This window comes from Hibiscus syriacus, unplaced genomic scaffold (genome assembly GCF_006381635.1).
Source record: "Hibiscus syriacus cultivar Baekdansim isolate YM2019G1 unplaced genomic scaffold, ASM638163v2 tig00112249_pilon, whole genome shotgun sequence".
Classification (NCBI taxonomy): domain Eukaryota; kingdom Viridiplantae; phylum Streptophyta; class Magnoliopsida; order Malvales; family Malvaceae; genus Hibiscus; species Hibiscus syriacus.
In genome coordinates this window covers 743,567-758,781 of record NW_024063281.1, presented here as the reverse complement: position 1 = coordinate 758,781, position 15,215 = coordinate 743,567, and the positions used below count along the sequence as shown (strand labels likewise).

Here is a 15,215-nt window from a genome sequence, read left to right as displayed (position 1 = left end):
TTCATTCAAGAACCTCTAATATTTAATCTCTTCTAACTCCATCATCCTTTGATTTTAAGATAACCTAAGCTTTCCTTAAGCTTAGTTATCATCTAATAATCAAAACCCAATCTTAAATTTAACAAGAAACTCAAAAATCAGAAAACTCACCTTTGTTTTGCTTTACACGTACAAAGAAGAAAGAAGAAGAAAAGAACTCTGGAAGCCTTTGTGTTCTCCCCTCTTCAACCCACGTGGATACATATATAACCCTTCTTTTCTTATTCCCTTAGAAATGACCTCTTTGCCCTTCTATTCCTTATTCCTTTCAATTCAAATACATACAATAATTTACAAATAAATCTTTATACTATTCAATCATTCTATTTTAATCACCAAATTATGAGACTTTACAATTTAGTCACTAACCCGGTATTGAGGATGTTACAATGTAGCAGTTACACAAGCCAATAAAGAAGCAATTTGGTTGAAGATTATATTTGAGGAGCTTGGACACAATCAAGAGTATGTCTCTCTATTTTGTGACAGTCAAAGCGCCTTGCATCTAGCAAGTAATCCAGCATTTCATTCAAGGACAAAGAACATACGAGTTCAGTACCATTTCATTCGTGAAAATGTGGAAGAATGGACAGTAGATATGCAGAAAATCCATACCAAAGACAACATAACAGATTTCATGAAGAAGGCAATAATGCTTATAAATTTACCTGGTGTCAATCCTCTTGTGGCCTGTCAGAGACGTAAGCAACATGAGGGTTAAAGGTAAAAGAATGGTGTGAAGATATGATTGTTCCAATCTAATCTTCAAGTGGGAGATTGTTGAAATTCCAAAGTCTAAATTGGTTGCACATTTTCACCGAAAGTGCAAATAATTAAATGCACTGAAAAATGGGTTGTTTTTTGTTGATTTTTTTACAATGGTAAAAGCTTAATTTTAGTCATTGTACTTTAGGGTATTTACAAGATTAGTTCTTAAGCTTCAACTATAAATACCCTAGCTCATTTAGCTTCCAAACCATCCTAAATCATTTTAGCTTTCTCCCGATACTAGAGAATTTAGAGAGTTTTCTTGAGAGTTGTTTTCTCCTTTTTATCAAGAGAGAATTGTCATTGTTTTCTCCTTGGTATAGATCGAGAGAAGTTATAATTCCTACTTTCTCATAGTGAATTTCTTCTACCGTTGCCCGTGGTTTTTACCCTATATTATTTAGGGATTTTCCACGTAAAATTTGTGTCCCTTTATCTCTATTTTTTATTTTCTCAAATTATCAGTTGCGATTTTGCTCTATCCGATAGCCGTCTTCTGCAACAGAATCAGGATGGTTTGACAACATTGGAGGTTACAGAACAACATAATAGTAGAGAAAGCGTCATTGTTCTACGTGGTTTCTATATTCCAATAGTGTCAAACTTTTCTCATCAGTTTGATAAACAAACAATCAAATACGTGACGAAATCATCCTCGTTAATTTTTCACGATATGGAGAATATATCAGAGCAGGACCGCAATACTTTACTAGTAATTATGGGACTCCTGCTGACTGCTACCTACCAAACAAGTCCCAGTCCAGCAGGAGGACGTGGATTAAACGTTGTCAATTCTGCATAAAGCGTTGTATTAAACGTTGTAACTATTTTCAATGTGATTTTAATTCGATCGGTATAGATGCTGTAACGACGTTTAGGAGGACGTGGATTCAAACACGTTTTAAGAAACAATATCCTAAGATTTAAGGATTTGTAATGTCTAAAAAGTTTGAGGGTTAGATTCTTGTGTTTTAGCCAAATACATTCCATTTTAGCCATTTACTTTTATTTCTTTATAATTTGGTTCCAAAATGTAAAGTAATAATAGTAAATACATTTGCTGACGACTTTGCTAGTGGAAAATTCTATGGAAAACGTTGCATATTAAAACTCACCACTAAAGTGATACATCAAAACACGTCACTAGTTAAATTAAAATAGGGTAAAATTATAAATGATCATGAAACTATGATAAAATTATATTTTTAGTCATTCAACTTTTTAACAGTTACAAAACAAACATTAAACTTTAGATTTGGTAAAAAAATATAAGCACCAATCATTAATTATCATTAAGAGATGATATGACATTTTAAATCGATAAAATTATCTTCTTTGGTTCCTCAATTGTGACTAAAATTTACTTTTGATATTTTTTCAATATATTTAAGTAAGAATTAAAAAATTCTATTTTTATGAAATAAATTGAATTTCAGAATTTATTTTTGAAATTATAAATATATTTTTAAATTGTATTTAAATTTATTAAACAAAAGTTAAATAATTGAATCATATTGCTTAACAAAAAAACTTGACTTAATTTTCTGATAATTGAAATTGTAAGATCTCGGAAATCATAAATTATAAATTTTAAAAATTTAATCATAACTAAATAAAAATTATTTATAAAATCATATTGCTAAAATAAGGAATTTTTGTATCACATAACATCGATAAAGATTCTCGCCACACAAGTATAATGTGGCTATACTCTTTCTTCCTCACACAAGTGGTTTTGAACCAGGGGCAGATGCACTAAGCCTCCAAGGGGCCAAGTGTATCCCTAGGTCGGTGGCTAGGTTTTCGGGGGCCCTGTACAAATTCTTATAAGGGACCCCTATTTTCTAGATATATTCGATTTCGGGGCAACAATAGTGGCGTTTTTTTACAAACGCCGCAATAGATCCATCTATAATGGCGTTTTATCAATAAAACCACAATAATAGTGGCATTTTTTTAAAAACGCCGCAATAGGTCCATCTATAGCGGCGTTTATTGGAAAACGCCTTATATATATATACACTTTTTTGGGGCCCATTTTTTGGGGGCCCTGCGCGGTCGCGCAATTCGTGCCGGGCTAGCAACGGCCCTGTGTATCCCCATTAGTAAGGAAAAAAAGATAAAACTTAGTATAATATGTTAAAGAAAAATGGAAAAAATAAAAAGTTTTGCATACCCATTATTTTTAAGAAAAGAAAATTTAAATTTTGGACTATCATTGTTAAATTTCAGGATCCGTCACTGCTTTAATTTTCATTCGATCTTGTAGTTTCCTCTTTACCTCCTCACATGGACCAAAATCTAAAAACAACTGCCGAGTCGGGCAACGTTAGTCAATTGTATGAATTAATCGAGAGAGATGGAAACGTTTTGAGGCGATTCGATAAGGTTGAGTTCATCGAGACTCCATTACGTTATGTTGCATTCATAAAGATACAGAGACAGATACAAAAATGGAGACTAGGACAAGAAACGATAATTTTTAAAATTATAGGGTACGAGGACGACAAGGATACGACTTATAATTTTTTAAAAATTATAAATGGAAGTAAAAAATTATAAATAAAGTCAACAATTCATAGAAAATTAGTGTAACATCCTAATTTATCCCTAATTAAAAATCCTAACACTTTGGGAATTTTTTCTAAATCCCTAAACTAAGTTTGGTGGTCAATTTGACAATACTGAAAATTTTATTTCCTATTCAAAAATCCTAGAAACCACAGAGATCAACCGACAATTAGACCAAACATTCTTTAAGTGATGTTATCTCCTCTTTCTCCCTCACGCGGCCGCTTCCTATTTCTTCTTCCTTTTATTTTATTTTTTTTTTAATTTTTTTCTTTTTAACAACCCTAGCTGTCTTTCATCACTCCTGCCGCGCTGCCGTGGCCGCCGTTTACAGTGCCACCGTTTGCAGCGCCGCGATAGTCTTCGAAACGTCCCCGATTTCTTTCAGCTGTACCCTGCCACCGTGGCACGACCCCGATATGTATCCCAGCCATCCCCGTGCCGGAGACGTATCGGGTACTTGAAACGGGTTCCTTTGCCGTCCCCGTTTCATTCCATCTTGTAATTTCCTTTTTACCTCCTCACATGGATCAAAATCTGAAAACAGCTGCCGAGTCGGGCAACGTTAGCCAACTGTATGAATTAATCGAGAGAGACGGAAACGTTTTGAGGCGGTTCGATAAGGTCGAGTTCATCGAGACTCCATTACACATAGCTGCAGAAAAAGGGTGCATTGGGTTTGCACTGGAGATCATGAACTTGAAGCCATCCTTCGCTAAGAAGCTGAACCACCGAGGCTTGAGCCCCATGCACACTGCGGTCGGAATGGAGCAACAAGAGATGGCCCTGCGTCTCCTGGAAGTTGATAAAGATGTTGTTCGTGTCAGAGGAAAGAATGGCGAGACCCCTTTTCACTACCTCTGTAAACTTGAAAACCAACCCCGTCTGTTGGATAGATTTATGCAGGCTAGTCCCGAATGTATGAGAGATGTTACGGTTCAGAATCGCACTGCTTTGCATATCGCAGTTGAAAGTATCAGGCCGGACGTCCTAAAAGCCCTACTCCGATCGCTCGGAAAGAAGGACTATTATCAGGAAGTGGTGAACAGACAGGACGAGGACGGCAACACTGCACTCCACATAGCTGCTACCAATAATCAACCTCAGGTTCAAATCATCCCATTCTAACAATAAATATTACACAGATTATTTTGTATTTTGTGGTTAACCTATTGTGTTAAACAGATGCTCAGGTTGCTACTAGAATACAAGGCTGATAAACATATAACCAATCAAGCTGGTTTGACGGCGTTGGATGTAGCACATCAAAGTAATAACAGAGAAAACATTACTATTCTGCGTCGTGACTTCATTCCGGGAGTTTCGAACTTGAAATACAAGTGGGGCAAACGAATCGTCAAGTACGCTGCAAAAGCATCATCGCTAATTTTTCACGATATTGACAATATATCAGGGGATGACCGTAATGCCTTACTAGTAATCTTAGGACTGCTCCTAACTGCAACCTACCAATCCGCTCTTAGCCCGCCTGGTGGTATTTGGCAGGGCGACGATGCTTCATACGTCAGCTCCACCGTAAACGGTGAACGTAAGCTCCCAGGGTCGTCAATGATGGACACATATAATTTTCTTTATTTCTATATTCCAGCCTATATCGTCTTCATCGTAACCTTTTTCCTAACTCTGGGTCTGCTTGAACCATTTCCCCAAGGTTTTAGGTCCTACTTTCGTGTCTTGCAGTGTGCTTCGATCAATCAGTATCTGTTCTAGCCCTAACCGGTCCGGCATATACAGTTGTCAATATATTTTCTATAATCCTTTTCATTTTAATGGTGTTCATGGGTATCACCCATAAGGTGTCAAAACTGAGTGTTTCCATTGTAGTATGTTGGATATTCCCTTCGATTCTTTACAATTACGATGGTCATTTCCCTCCAGTTCCAACCCGGTTGGAGAATTGTGTTTTGCCCTAATTAAAGGATTTTTGTTATTCATTTTCCTATATGATGAATTTTGGAAAGGAACCATTTTAGTTTTAGGGCATAGTTTATTTAGTAGGCCCGATTTCTTTCACTCTCCATATATTGGCTGGTGGACTAATAGGGATCCTTACAGAAGCTTAACATACCCTATTGAATTGGTAGGATGCTGGTTGTTCCTTAATCTGTGCCGATTCTGTATAAACCGGTGCATTCGATGTTGTAACATTTTTTTTCTTTTTATTAAGCTAAAGTGATTATAAAATAATATCTGCTCTGATCGATGTTATAACAATTACGAGTTTTATTTTACTTGCAATTTGAATGTGTATTCGATTTATCTTTCCTTTCGACATGGAGGAATGTTTGAGAATGGCTGCCCCTACTGGTAATGTTGGTGATAAAACTTAGATGACCTCCCTTAGGATGCTTCATGAATAAAAATCAAAATCAATTTTTGTATCCCTTAGAAAAGTCGTCAATATGAAATTCGAATTATCTTAGAACTAAAATTTGGTTTTTATGCCAAATACAGATCATTTGCTGATTGTGGGTCCTAAAGGAGTGGTCCTTACGACATAAATTTCACTGTCCATGATATTAAACTTCGGTGTTTATGTTCAAATACAGACTATTCATTTAATAGGACCCTCTGTAAGGACCACTCCTTTAGGACCCTCTGTAAGGAAAATGATGGTCAGAAATAACGCGGTGTGGTGTGATATACACATGGTTATCAATGTACTTCTAAACTATAATCCCTAATATTTATTTATAGATATATGTTTTTTTTGTTTACCAAAGAAATTTGTATAGAAAAAAATCTACTCAAACTGAGTTTCCTACTCTTTATCCATTGGCGGAACATCATGGGGTCAAGACCACCAATTATTTTTCTAACTATTAACTAATATTAAAAACGTGTATATATTTCAAAAAAAAATTATCAGGTCCCCCAATTAAAAAATTGTATTTATGAAATAAAAAATATTTTAACCTTCATTATAATAGGGGTGTTTGGCAAACAACTAATAGCTGATATTTGGTAGCTGATTCCAGTAGCTGATTTGATTAGCTGATTTGAGAAATTGATTTGATTAATTGTTTATATTGAAGTGTTTTGTAAAATTTAGATGATAACTGATATGGGTAAAATAACAAATAAGTGTATGATACATTTAATTATTAAGTGCATATATGTTTTATAATATTTTAGTCTTTATTGAGGGTGAAATTATTCGGATAAAATACTTTTAACAATGAATTAAAAATTCCTTAAAAAATTAGTGAATATTTTTTTTAAATTTAATATTTACAAATATTAACATTGTGAAATTCATATGTACTATTAATCTTGTATAAAATCTCAACACCACATTTTTACTTTCATGTTTTGCTATAGTTTCTCAATTAAAATATATTTGAGAATCTACAACTAAAAAATAGAATAATAATTTTTTTTTTCACTAATTCATCATTAGACGTAGCATAAAATTCATTCTACAAAAATTCATTGAAAATAAATTATAGAAATAATATGGTCAAATATGTCATTTAACATCTTATTTTGCAATCAACTCTCCCAAACCGCTGGATTTTCCAGCGGTTTCATTTCCAGCTTATCTTGCACAACCAGCTCTTTAAAAAAGATGTTTATCAAACACCCCCAATAAATTATTCCTGGTTCTGCGCTTGTTTTTATCGGTGTATAAAGGAAAAAGTAGAATTTTAAACGATCAAATTGCTCTTTACCAACATATCCCTATTTTAAACTCTATTTTAATTGAATTCTTCTTAATCATCTAAAACCCGATAAAAAGAAGGGTAAACTACTCCAATGGTCATTAATGTTTGGGTAAGTTTTCGTTTTCACCATTGATGTTCTGTTTTCCATCACATCTGTTAACGACGAGTGACCAATTTGTAACAGACGATTACATTAGTGACCGATTTGTAACTTTTGAAACATCAGTGGTGAAAACAAAAAATTACCCAAATATTAGTGACCATTGGAGTAGTTTACCCTAAAATAATTCAGTTCACACAATTCTAACATCACCCCATCAATGATTTAACAGTCAAACTTCATGGAAGGGTTCTTCACTGGTTTGGATTTTTTTTATATTTTGACCGAGTCTATTTTGGAACTCCATCTCTTTCTGCTTGTTTGAACAGGTAAGCAAACTCTCCTTTTATAGTCATGATTCTATACTTCTTTTTCATATATTTTTCCTACAATTTACTGTGAAAGACAACAAAAGACCAAAACCATAGACTTAATTTGTCTTAATATATTGTTTCCTTGGTGGCTTTAACGCAGACCATACAACCCAAAATCTTTTTATCTTTTTATCTCTCTTCTTGTCGGTTGATTCTTCCTTCAGGCATGGAAGAAAGTTTGAGAACAGCTGCTCGTGTAGGTAATATTAGTGAATTATATACACTAATCCACAGAAACGGAAATGTTTTGAGGCGTCTAGACAAGGTTGAGTTCATCGAGACGCCTTTACACATAGCTGCAGAAGAAGGGTGCATGCGGTTTGCGATGGAGATTATGAGCTTAAAGCCATCCTTCGCTAGAAAGCTAAACCAACAAGGTCTGAGTCCCGTCCACCTCGCCGTCGAGAAAGGGCATAAGGAGATGGCGGTACGTCTCTTGGAAATCGATACCGGTCTTGCTCGAATCAAAGGGAAGAATGGGGAGACTCCTCTGCACTACATTAGTAGATTTGGAAACAGTGATGATCTGTTGGAAAAAATTTTGGAAGCTTCCCCTGATTGCATCCGAGATGTTTCAAATCAAAATCGCACTGCTTTGCACATGGCAGTGGAAAACAAAAAACTAGACGTCCTCCAAGTACTAATAGGAACGCTTAGGAAGAAAGACTATTATCAAGAAACGGTGAACCGAAAGGACGAAGACGGTAACACCGCGCTGCACTTAGCTGCTAGATATAATCAACTCGAGGTTCGACTCATCTGCTTTAATGATTCACATACATGGATCTTCTGTATTTCATATACATGATTAATTGATTGTACGGTTTTTATAATAAAACAGATGGTGAAGCTGCTATTGAACTGCAAAGCAGATAGGCAAGCCAGGAATCAGGATGGTTTGACAGCACTCGAGGTTGCAGAACAACATAATAGCAGAGAAAGCATCACGGTTCTACGCGGTTTCTCCATTCCATTTGTTTCAAACTTTTCTTATCAGGTCGATAAACAAATCATGAAATACGTGACAAAAGCATCATCGTTAATTTTTCATGATTTGGAGAATACATCGGAGCAGGACCGCAATGCTTTACTAGTAATTTTAGGACTCCTGCTGACTGCTACCTACCAAACAAGTCTTAGCCCACCCGGTGGCGTTTGGCAGACCGACTGTTCTTCGAGCTCCGCTGGTTCGAAACGTATCGAAGAAAGGGAATCCCCAGGGAGTATAGGGACAGTAGTGATGGATCAATACTATTTCCTTATGTTCTATAGTCTAACCTACATTGTCTTCATGGTGGCCTTCTTCCTAACACTCGCCCTGCTTAAACCTTTCCCCCGTGGGATCAGAAATACGCTTCAATTACTACTAGCGTTTCTCGCACTCTGCTTCGACCAATCGATATCTACCATAGCTCCAACCTTCTCAACAGCTATAATTCTACGTGCATTTTCAACGATCATTTTTGTTTTCATGGTGTTCATGTGCACCTCATACAAGGTGTCAAAACTTAGTGTTTCGATCGTCGGATGTTGGATATTCCCTTCGCTTTCGCTCTCCATTCTTGCCGGAGGAGTAGTTGTAGGTGCAATTCAAGGATTCTTGTTATTCCTTATCCTATACGATGAGTTCTGGAAAGGAACCTTGTTAGTTGTAGTTTACAGTCTATTTGTTGGTGAGGGTTATAGAAGTGTCTATGGCTGGAAATACCCTGCAGCATTCATAGCATACTGGTTATTACTTAACGTATGTCAATTCTGCATAAGCGTTGTATTAAAAGTTGCAACGATTTTCAATCTAATTTTAATTCGATCGGTATAGATGCTGTGACGACGTTTAGGAGGATGTGGATTCAAACACGTTTTAAGATACAATATCCTAAGATTTAAGGATCTGTAAAGTCTAAATAGTTTGAGGGTTGTGTAAAAATAATTGTGATAATTAATTAGTAAAATTAATGATTGAGCCAAGTTGACGATGGATACCGATTCTTGTTTTGTAGATAATTTATGATTTGTCGATTTATTGTCATTTTCAAGGGTGGCTCTTTTTGGTTCACAATGTTGACTGCCATTTGTTTAGACCTTTGTCTATGAAAATATGAAAGGCATACACTTTGCTGGGATGTTGATCATCTTTTGCCTACATTTCTACTCCCCATTAGAGCAGCTCGTGAGTAGCTTGAATTCGACTAAGTCAAAATTCGTTAAAGTTCGACTCGAGCTGATTCGACTTGAACTCGAGCTCGATTCGAATCTTAACGAGCTAAGTCGAGCAAAGTCCAACTCGACTTCTATAAATTCGCGAGCAACTCGTTAATTTTTTAATAACTTTTTAGCAGTTATTTTAAAAAAATATTTCATTCAAAGAATTACTAATTCACTAATAGATAATAAAAATAGATAATAAAAAGGATGATAAATTACCAATCCATTATTTTTTTAATAAATAACTAAAAATGCTAAGGTATTTATTAATAATTATTATTTTACTACACCCAAAAATCAAACCGCGATTATTATTTTAATGTATCTGGATTGTTATTTTGTTGTTTAGACTTTCAATTTGATTCACACACTCTTTCGATAATTTTTTGGCTAAATTTATTAATATATGTTAATATTATCGATCGAAAGACTTATTCAGAATTGATTATGAATAGCCAAATGGAGATTTGTCATATCAAATAGATTCACGAGTATTGAATTCTTGAAATAGAGAAGACTCTTTCAATTACTACTATATGAACATAGATTATTATGACAAAAGACTTATCTAAATTGAATTATCAAAATTTTAGAAGGGTCTTATGACTCCAAACGAATTTCTAAAATAACTTTCTTGAAAATAGAGATATACAGAGGTTGACATACAATTTAACCCAATAATCATATTGAAAATATTAGATTTTTTTATTCGAAGTTCTTAGGGTATATAAAACCAAGATTAATATAACTCGAATTAATCATCACTTTGGCTAATTAATGTATAGTTCAACAAAAGATCATAGTGGATAAAGAATATACGACAGGTATAATAGTTCCTTTCCAAAATTCATCATATAGGAAAAGGAATAACCAACATCCGAGAATTATTATTTTTTGATAGGAATGAAGATTTATTAAAATCAAAAGTCGAAGAACAACTTATGAGCCTCGTTAAAAACCTCTCTAATCTAATCGGAGGAAAAGAGTGCAACATAAGAGACATACATACAAAGATCACCAACACCTAGTACAGGCAACTCAAGAACAAAAAACACAACCGACACAAATAAGCACAAACTACAACCATCTAAATAACAGCAACAATCCCAACCAAAATAACCGAAACAATCCCAACCAAAATAACCGAAACCTAACTAAAAACAAAGCAACCTAACAAAAATTCCTACAACTGGATTGATAACTTCACCCACTAAGAGCTATGAGTGTAATTATGTGGGCACCATTTGCACTAAGTGGGGAGATTTCTGGGTTGCGTCAAATAAAAGACCTATGCTTTGGTTCTAAATCATAGAACGGTGGAACCAGACTTGGGCAGGCGAGAACTCCAACACTATAAAAGACAAAACGCCCACACATCGATAGCCCTGATCGATAGACCAGCAGCAAACACCACCTGCAAAATGATCTCATTACCCTCCAAAGTTGCGCACGACTCCCCCACATCGCCCTCATGCGCCCCACTAACCTCCTCCAAGAGATTATTAAAGCCAACACTCTAGCGCATTGGAAATGGATCCCCACCACACAATGTTTAGGATTACAAAAATCCAAATCCCCATCACTTAGGCCATCTCCAATGCTTATCTCTACTCTAACGGATCTCTATCTCTACTCTAGAGATGAAACAGTAATTCATCTCCAGCGCTATCTTTACATTACCACTAACTCTACTTTATTCACAATATTTAACTATTATAATATTAATTTTGTAAATTTAAAAAAATCATAAAAAATACGAAAAATTCGAAAAATTACAAAAAAAATTAGTATGATTATTTATCTAATTTTAATATATTTTTATCTATCTTATAATTTAATATATTTTAACTAAAAAAAAGCAAATGTAGCGTGAGCTACAGTACCGCGCTAGATGTAGCATGGTACTGTAGCAAATATGTACAGTGGCGATGGAACTGGCGCAGCGTTGGAGCGCACTACAGTGGAGATATGCGCTAGACTATTGCACCGTTGGAGATGGTCTTAATAAATCCTGCGCATTCCTTCTAAAACAGCCCAAAATTCCACCTCATCACACACATGCACTCCACTACCTACCTCCAAAGCACTAAAAATCCACTCCTCAGTCAAAGAGAGACCGACTGTATCCCATAACGCAATATATGGGACTCTTCAAACAATTTACCTTCAAAAACAACGCGGAACTCCACCTCCGTTTCCACTACCACCCCATTACCTACCTCCAAAACAATAATAAATCATCTCCTCTGACATGTAAAGACGCGAACACCTTCCCCATACCCAAAATAATAAATCAGAGCTCATGAACAAACCAAGAAATCCTTGATAACAACACTCAACCTTATACAACATAACCCACCAAAAAATGCCTCAGACGCCAAGAAACCGAACTCTTTAAAACACCAAGAATCAACCAAACTAAAGTCATAAACTTCTACCAACACCTAATAAAAAAACACTCTATACGGCTACACACTTTAGAAAACTACAGTCACGAGTACCATCCCCATACTAAAGAAACAGAACTCATGAACATACCCAAAAATCCTTGATAACAACACTCTAACTTTGGAAAACCAAAACCCACCAAAACCGCCTCAGAAGCCAATAAAACGAACTCATGAACATACCAAGAAAAATCTCATCTACGTTCCCAACAAAAACAACCAAAATAAAACCTAAAACTCACACCAACCCCTACTAAAAAAATCACTGAAGACGACAAACACACAATATGAAACTGAAAATCTCCCAACACCAGAACCCCTACTACAAGTTGAAACATATCCACAAAAAACTCTTTATCTAAACTACTCCAAGACCTCCAGAAAACCACGACAGGGACCTCAACTATCAAATGCAAAAGAACTTACCACCTACTCTATACCTCCCTCACTACCCTCAACCCAATTATAACGACACTAACTTCTCAAGAACCTTCCTTTCAGGTTCTGCAAACGTAATACCGAGCATCTTCGTTACTGACAGAGTTTCCTCCGCTTCAACATACGCAGCATCCCAATTTTTCTTTATGTCCGAATCTGAAATAGATCTACCTGATAATTAAGTAGATTCAAGATCAGACTTCTTTAACTTGGAACTCTTCAACGCTCGATCTTTTCAACTCCTCTCAGCTTTCGATAGGACTGAGTCCTGGATATCCAACATAGAACCAAACTTCTGCATCTTCTTTTTATTCCTAATGGACATTTCTGGCACACATGACACATCTTCTAAGACTCCTCCAAAACTGTCTTTTTCAGAAAACTTCGATTTACTTACGTCGCCTAATTCCAAGGAGTTACCAGAACCCAAAACTAAACCTTCACTCCTCCCCCCTGAAGCCACCAGATCATCTTTATGAGATTTCAATAAAAATCCATTCTTTAATCCCATCCTTAAAGGAGGCTCAATATCTGGAGAAACTGCAACAGACGCATTCGCCAAAACTCCATCCTCCAACTTTGAAATCCCGTCTAAAAGAGGACTGTCCACATTTGACTCTACAACCAAAGTCTCAACCCCATCAATAACCAATCCTTTCACCCCCCACGTGATTGCATTGATCTGAAATTAGAAAGCCAACTTTCTATCCACCATCCTTGACACCAAACTCGACCTCAGTCGGCTTCCCTAAACTAACCTTATTACGGCAACAGAGGCTATCCCCAGAGCACGCGACATCAAAAGGGATGCCATCAGGAGACCCTTTCTTGCAATCAGAACTACCAGACTCAGAAGCCACCAACAGATCATCTTTACTCGGAGAAACACTTGCATTATTAGCCCCGACCACAACCCCATCCTTCTCAGCCTCAATCACTATTTTCGTCAGGATTTCAGATTTAGACAAAATGCCTAAAGAATGATCCAGCATCCTAACTTCAAGAACACGAACATCAAATTTTTATTCTCCACCACTACATCAACAACTTCATCAATCCGAGCTTCTGAAGAAGTAGTAATCAGCATATTAACTTTCTCACAATCTAGATGATGGCTAACATTATCTCCAAACGCCTCAAATCTCCCCCAAAAACCAACTAATCTTTTCAAAGTGATTGTATTCCAGCAATGCAAAGGTAAACCCTCTATCTCTAGCCAAACAACTCTCTCCTTCTAGCAAAAAGACTCTGTCCAAAGCATTACATCCACAAAAATCTCTTTCAAGTAAGACCACTGAAAGTCTTCAAGCATGATAAAAAGATCTTCGTCCTCTATAGAGAGCAGAAAAGAGTTCCCACGAAGTCTTTGAACTTTGATTTCCCCTAAACCCCAGTTATGTAATATGTCAATAATACTCCCAACACTATAAACACCAGCCATAAAACCGACCAAACATCTCTATAACTTTCTTACTTCGCCCTCATCCACATACCCCTTAACTTCCTTTCTGGAAGCACACGCTAGGCTAGCCTCATTCGTTTGAGAAATACTAGTTGCGACAAGGTTTGCAGATTTACCTTTCCATGACAACTTACACTGTGCATATTTATCCTTCGGAGCCTTCAAAGAATACTTAGCAAAACTCACTGAGATGAGACTACCGTACACCACAAGACCATTCAAACATTCCTTAACTCTATCGGCTTCTACCATATTGCCAACTTTGACGAAACCGAACCTAGAGCCTGCTCGACTCCTCTTCGACGGAAGATACACACTCAAAACCTCACCATAATGACCCACAATCTGCTATAACCCTTTCCAGTGAATAGAGTTTGGTAAGTTATCCACAAACAAAGAAACAACATCCGACAGAAAACCTGAACCTCCCTCCATAGCTACTAGTTTTATTTAAAATTATAAGGTATAATTCAAAATCAGAAATTACTGATAATAACATCCGAGAATTATATTTTTCTAAAACTATATATCGAAAATGAAAGGTAAGTAATAAAAATGCAACTGTTTCATTCAAGACTGATATCTTGACTAACATTTCATCGTATTATTACCCTTTGAACTTTGGGATATTGTCACCCTGCCAACCACCAATTAAGAGCGGCTTGGTTGGTTGTAGTTAGAAGTAGTGTTAAAATTATTAGTAAATCATTGTAGTTACCGTTAGATACATTAGCCATATTGTAGTTACCGTTAGAACCAGTCAATAGCTTCTAGAAGGCCTAGTCAGCAGCTTCTAGAAGGCCTAATCAGCAGCTTCTAGAAGATCCAATCAACAGTGGCATGGAGAATGAAACTGAGCCGAATTTTTTTATTTTAAATTAGGATTTATCTTATTTTTATTTTTTACAAATTATCTTTAGGAATTATCTTTTGTTTTGAATATTATTTTCTAGGGTTTTTTAGGACTATAAATACCCCATTGGGGTAAGCCTCAAAGCATATTCAAATTATCACTTGAGCATTTAATCATTTTCAAACTCTCTTGTTTCTTTCTTTCTTTAGATTTATAAAAGGTTTTCTTTCTTTTTATATTTCAAGTTACTTCTTTTTTCTTTCAAAATACTA

At 35.9% G+C, this 15,215-nt stretch overlaps 2 protein-coding genes across 2 annotated transcripts; both read left to right on the top strand.

Annotated features, from left to right (window-relative positions):
• Positions 1 to 3,621: 3,621 nt before the first annotated feature.
• LOC120176527 (ankyrin repeat-containing protein BDA1-like) lies at positions 3,622 to 5,275 on the top strand. The gene is made up of 2 exons (XM_039182949.1): positions 3,622 to 4,485; positions 4,564 to 5,275. Exons 1-2 carry the CDS (start codon positions 3,904 to 3,906, stop codon positions 5,107 to 5,109), a joined length of 1,128 nt encoding a protein of 375 aa, XP_039038880.1. The 5' UTR covers positions 3,622 to 3,903; the 3' UTR covers positions 5,110 to 5,275.
• Positions 5,276 to 7,579: 2,304 nt separating this feature from the next.
• On the top strand, positions 7,580 to 9,495 carry LOC120176526 (ankyrin repeat-containing protein BDA1-like). The gene is made up of 2 exons (XM_039182948.1): positions 7,580 to 8,286; positions 8,380 to 9,495. Exons 1-2 carry the CDS (start codon positions 7,705 to 7,707, stop codon positions 9,355 to 9,357), a joined length of 1,560 nt encoding a protein of 519 aa, XP_039038879.1. The 5' UTR covers positions 7,580 to 7,704; the 3' UTR covers positions 9,358 to 9,495.
• The last annotated feature ends 5,720 nt before the right edge of the window (positions 9,496 to 15,215 follow it).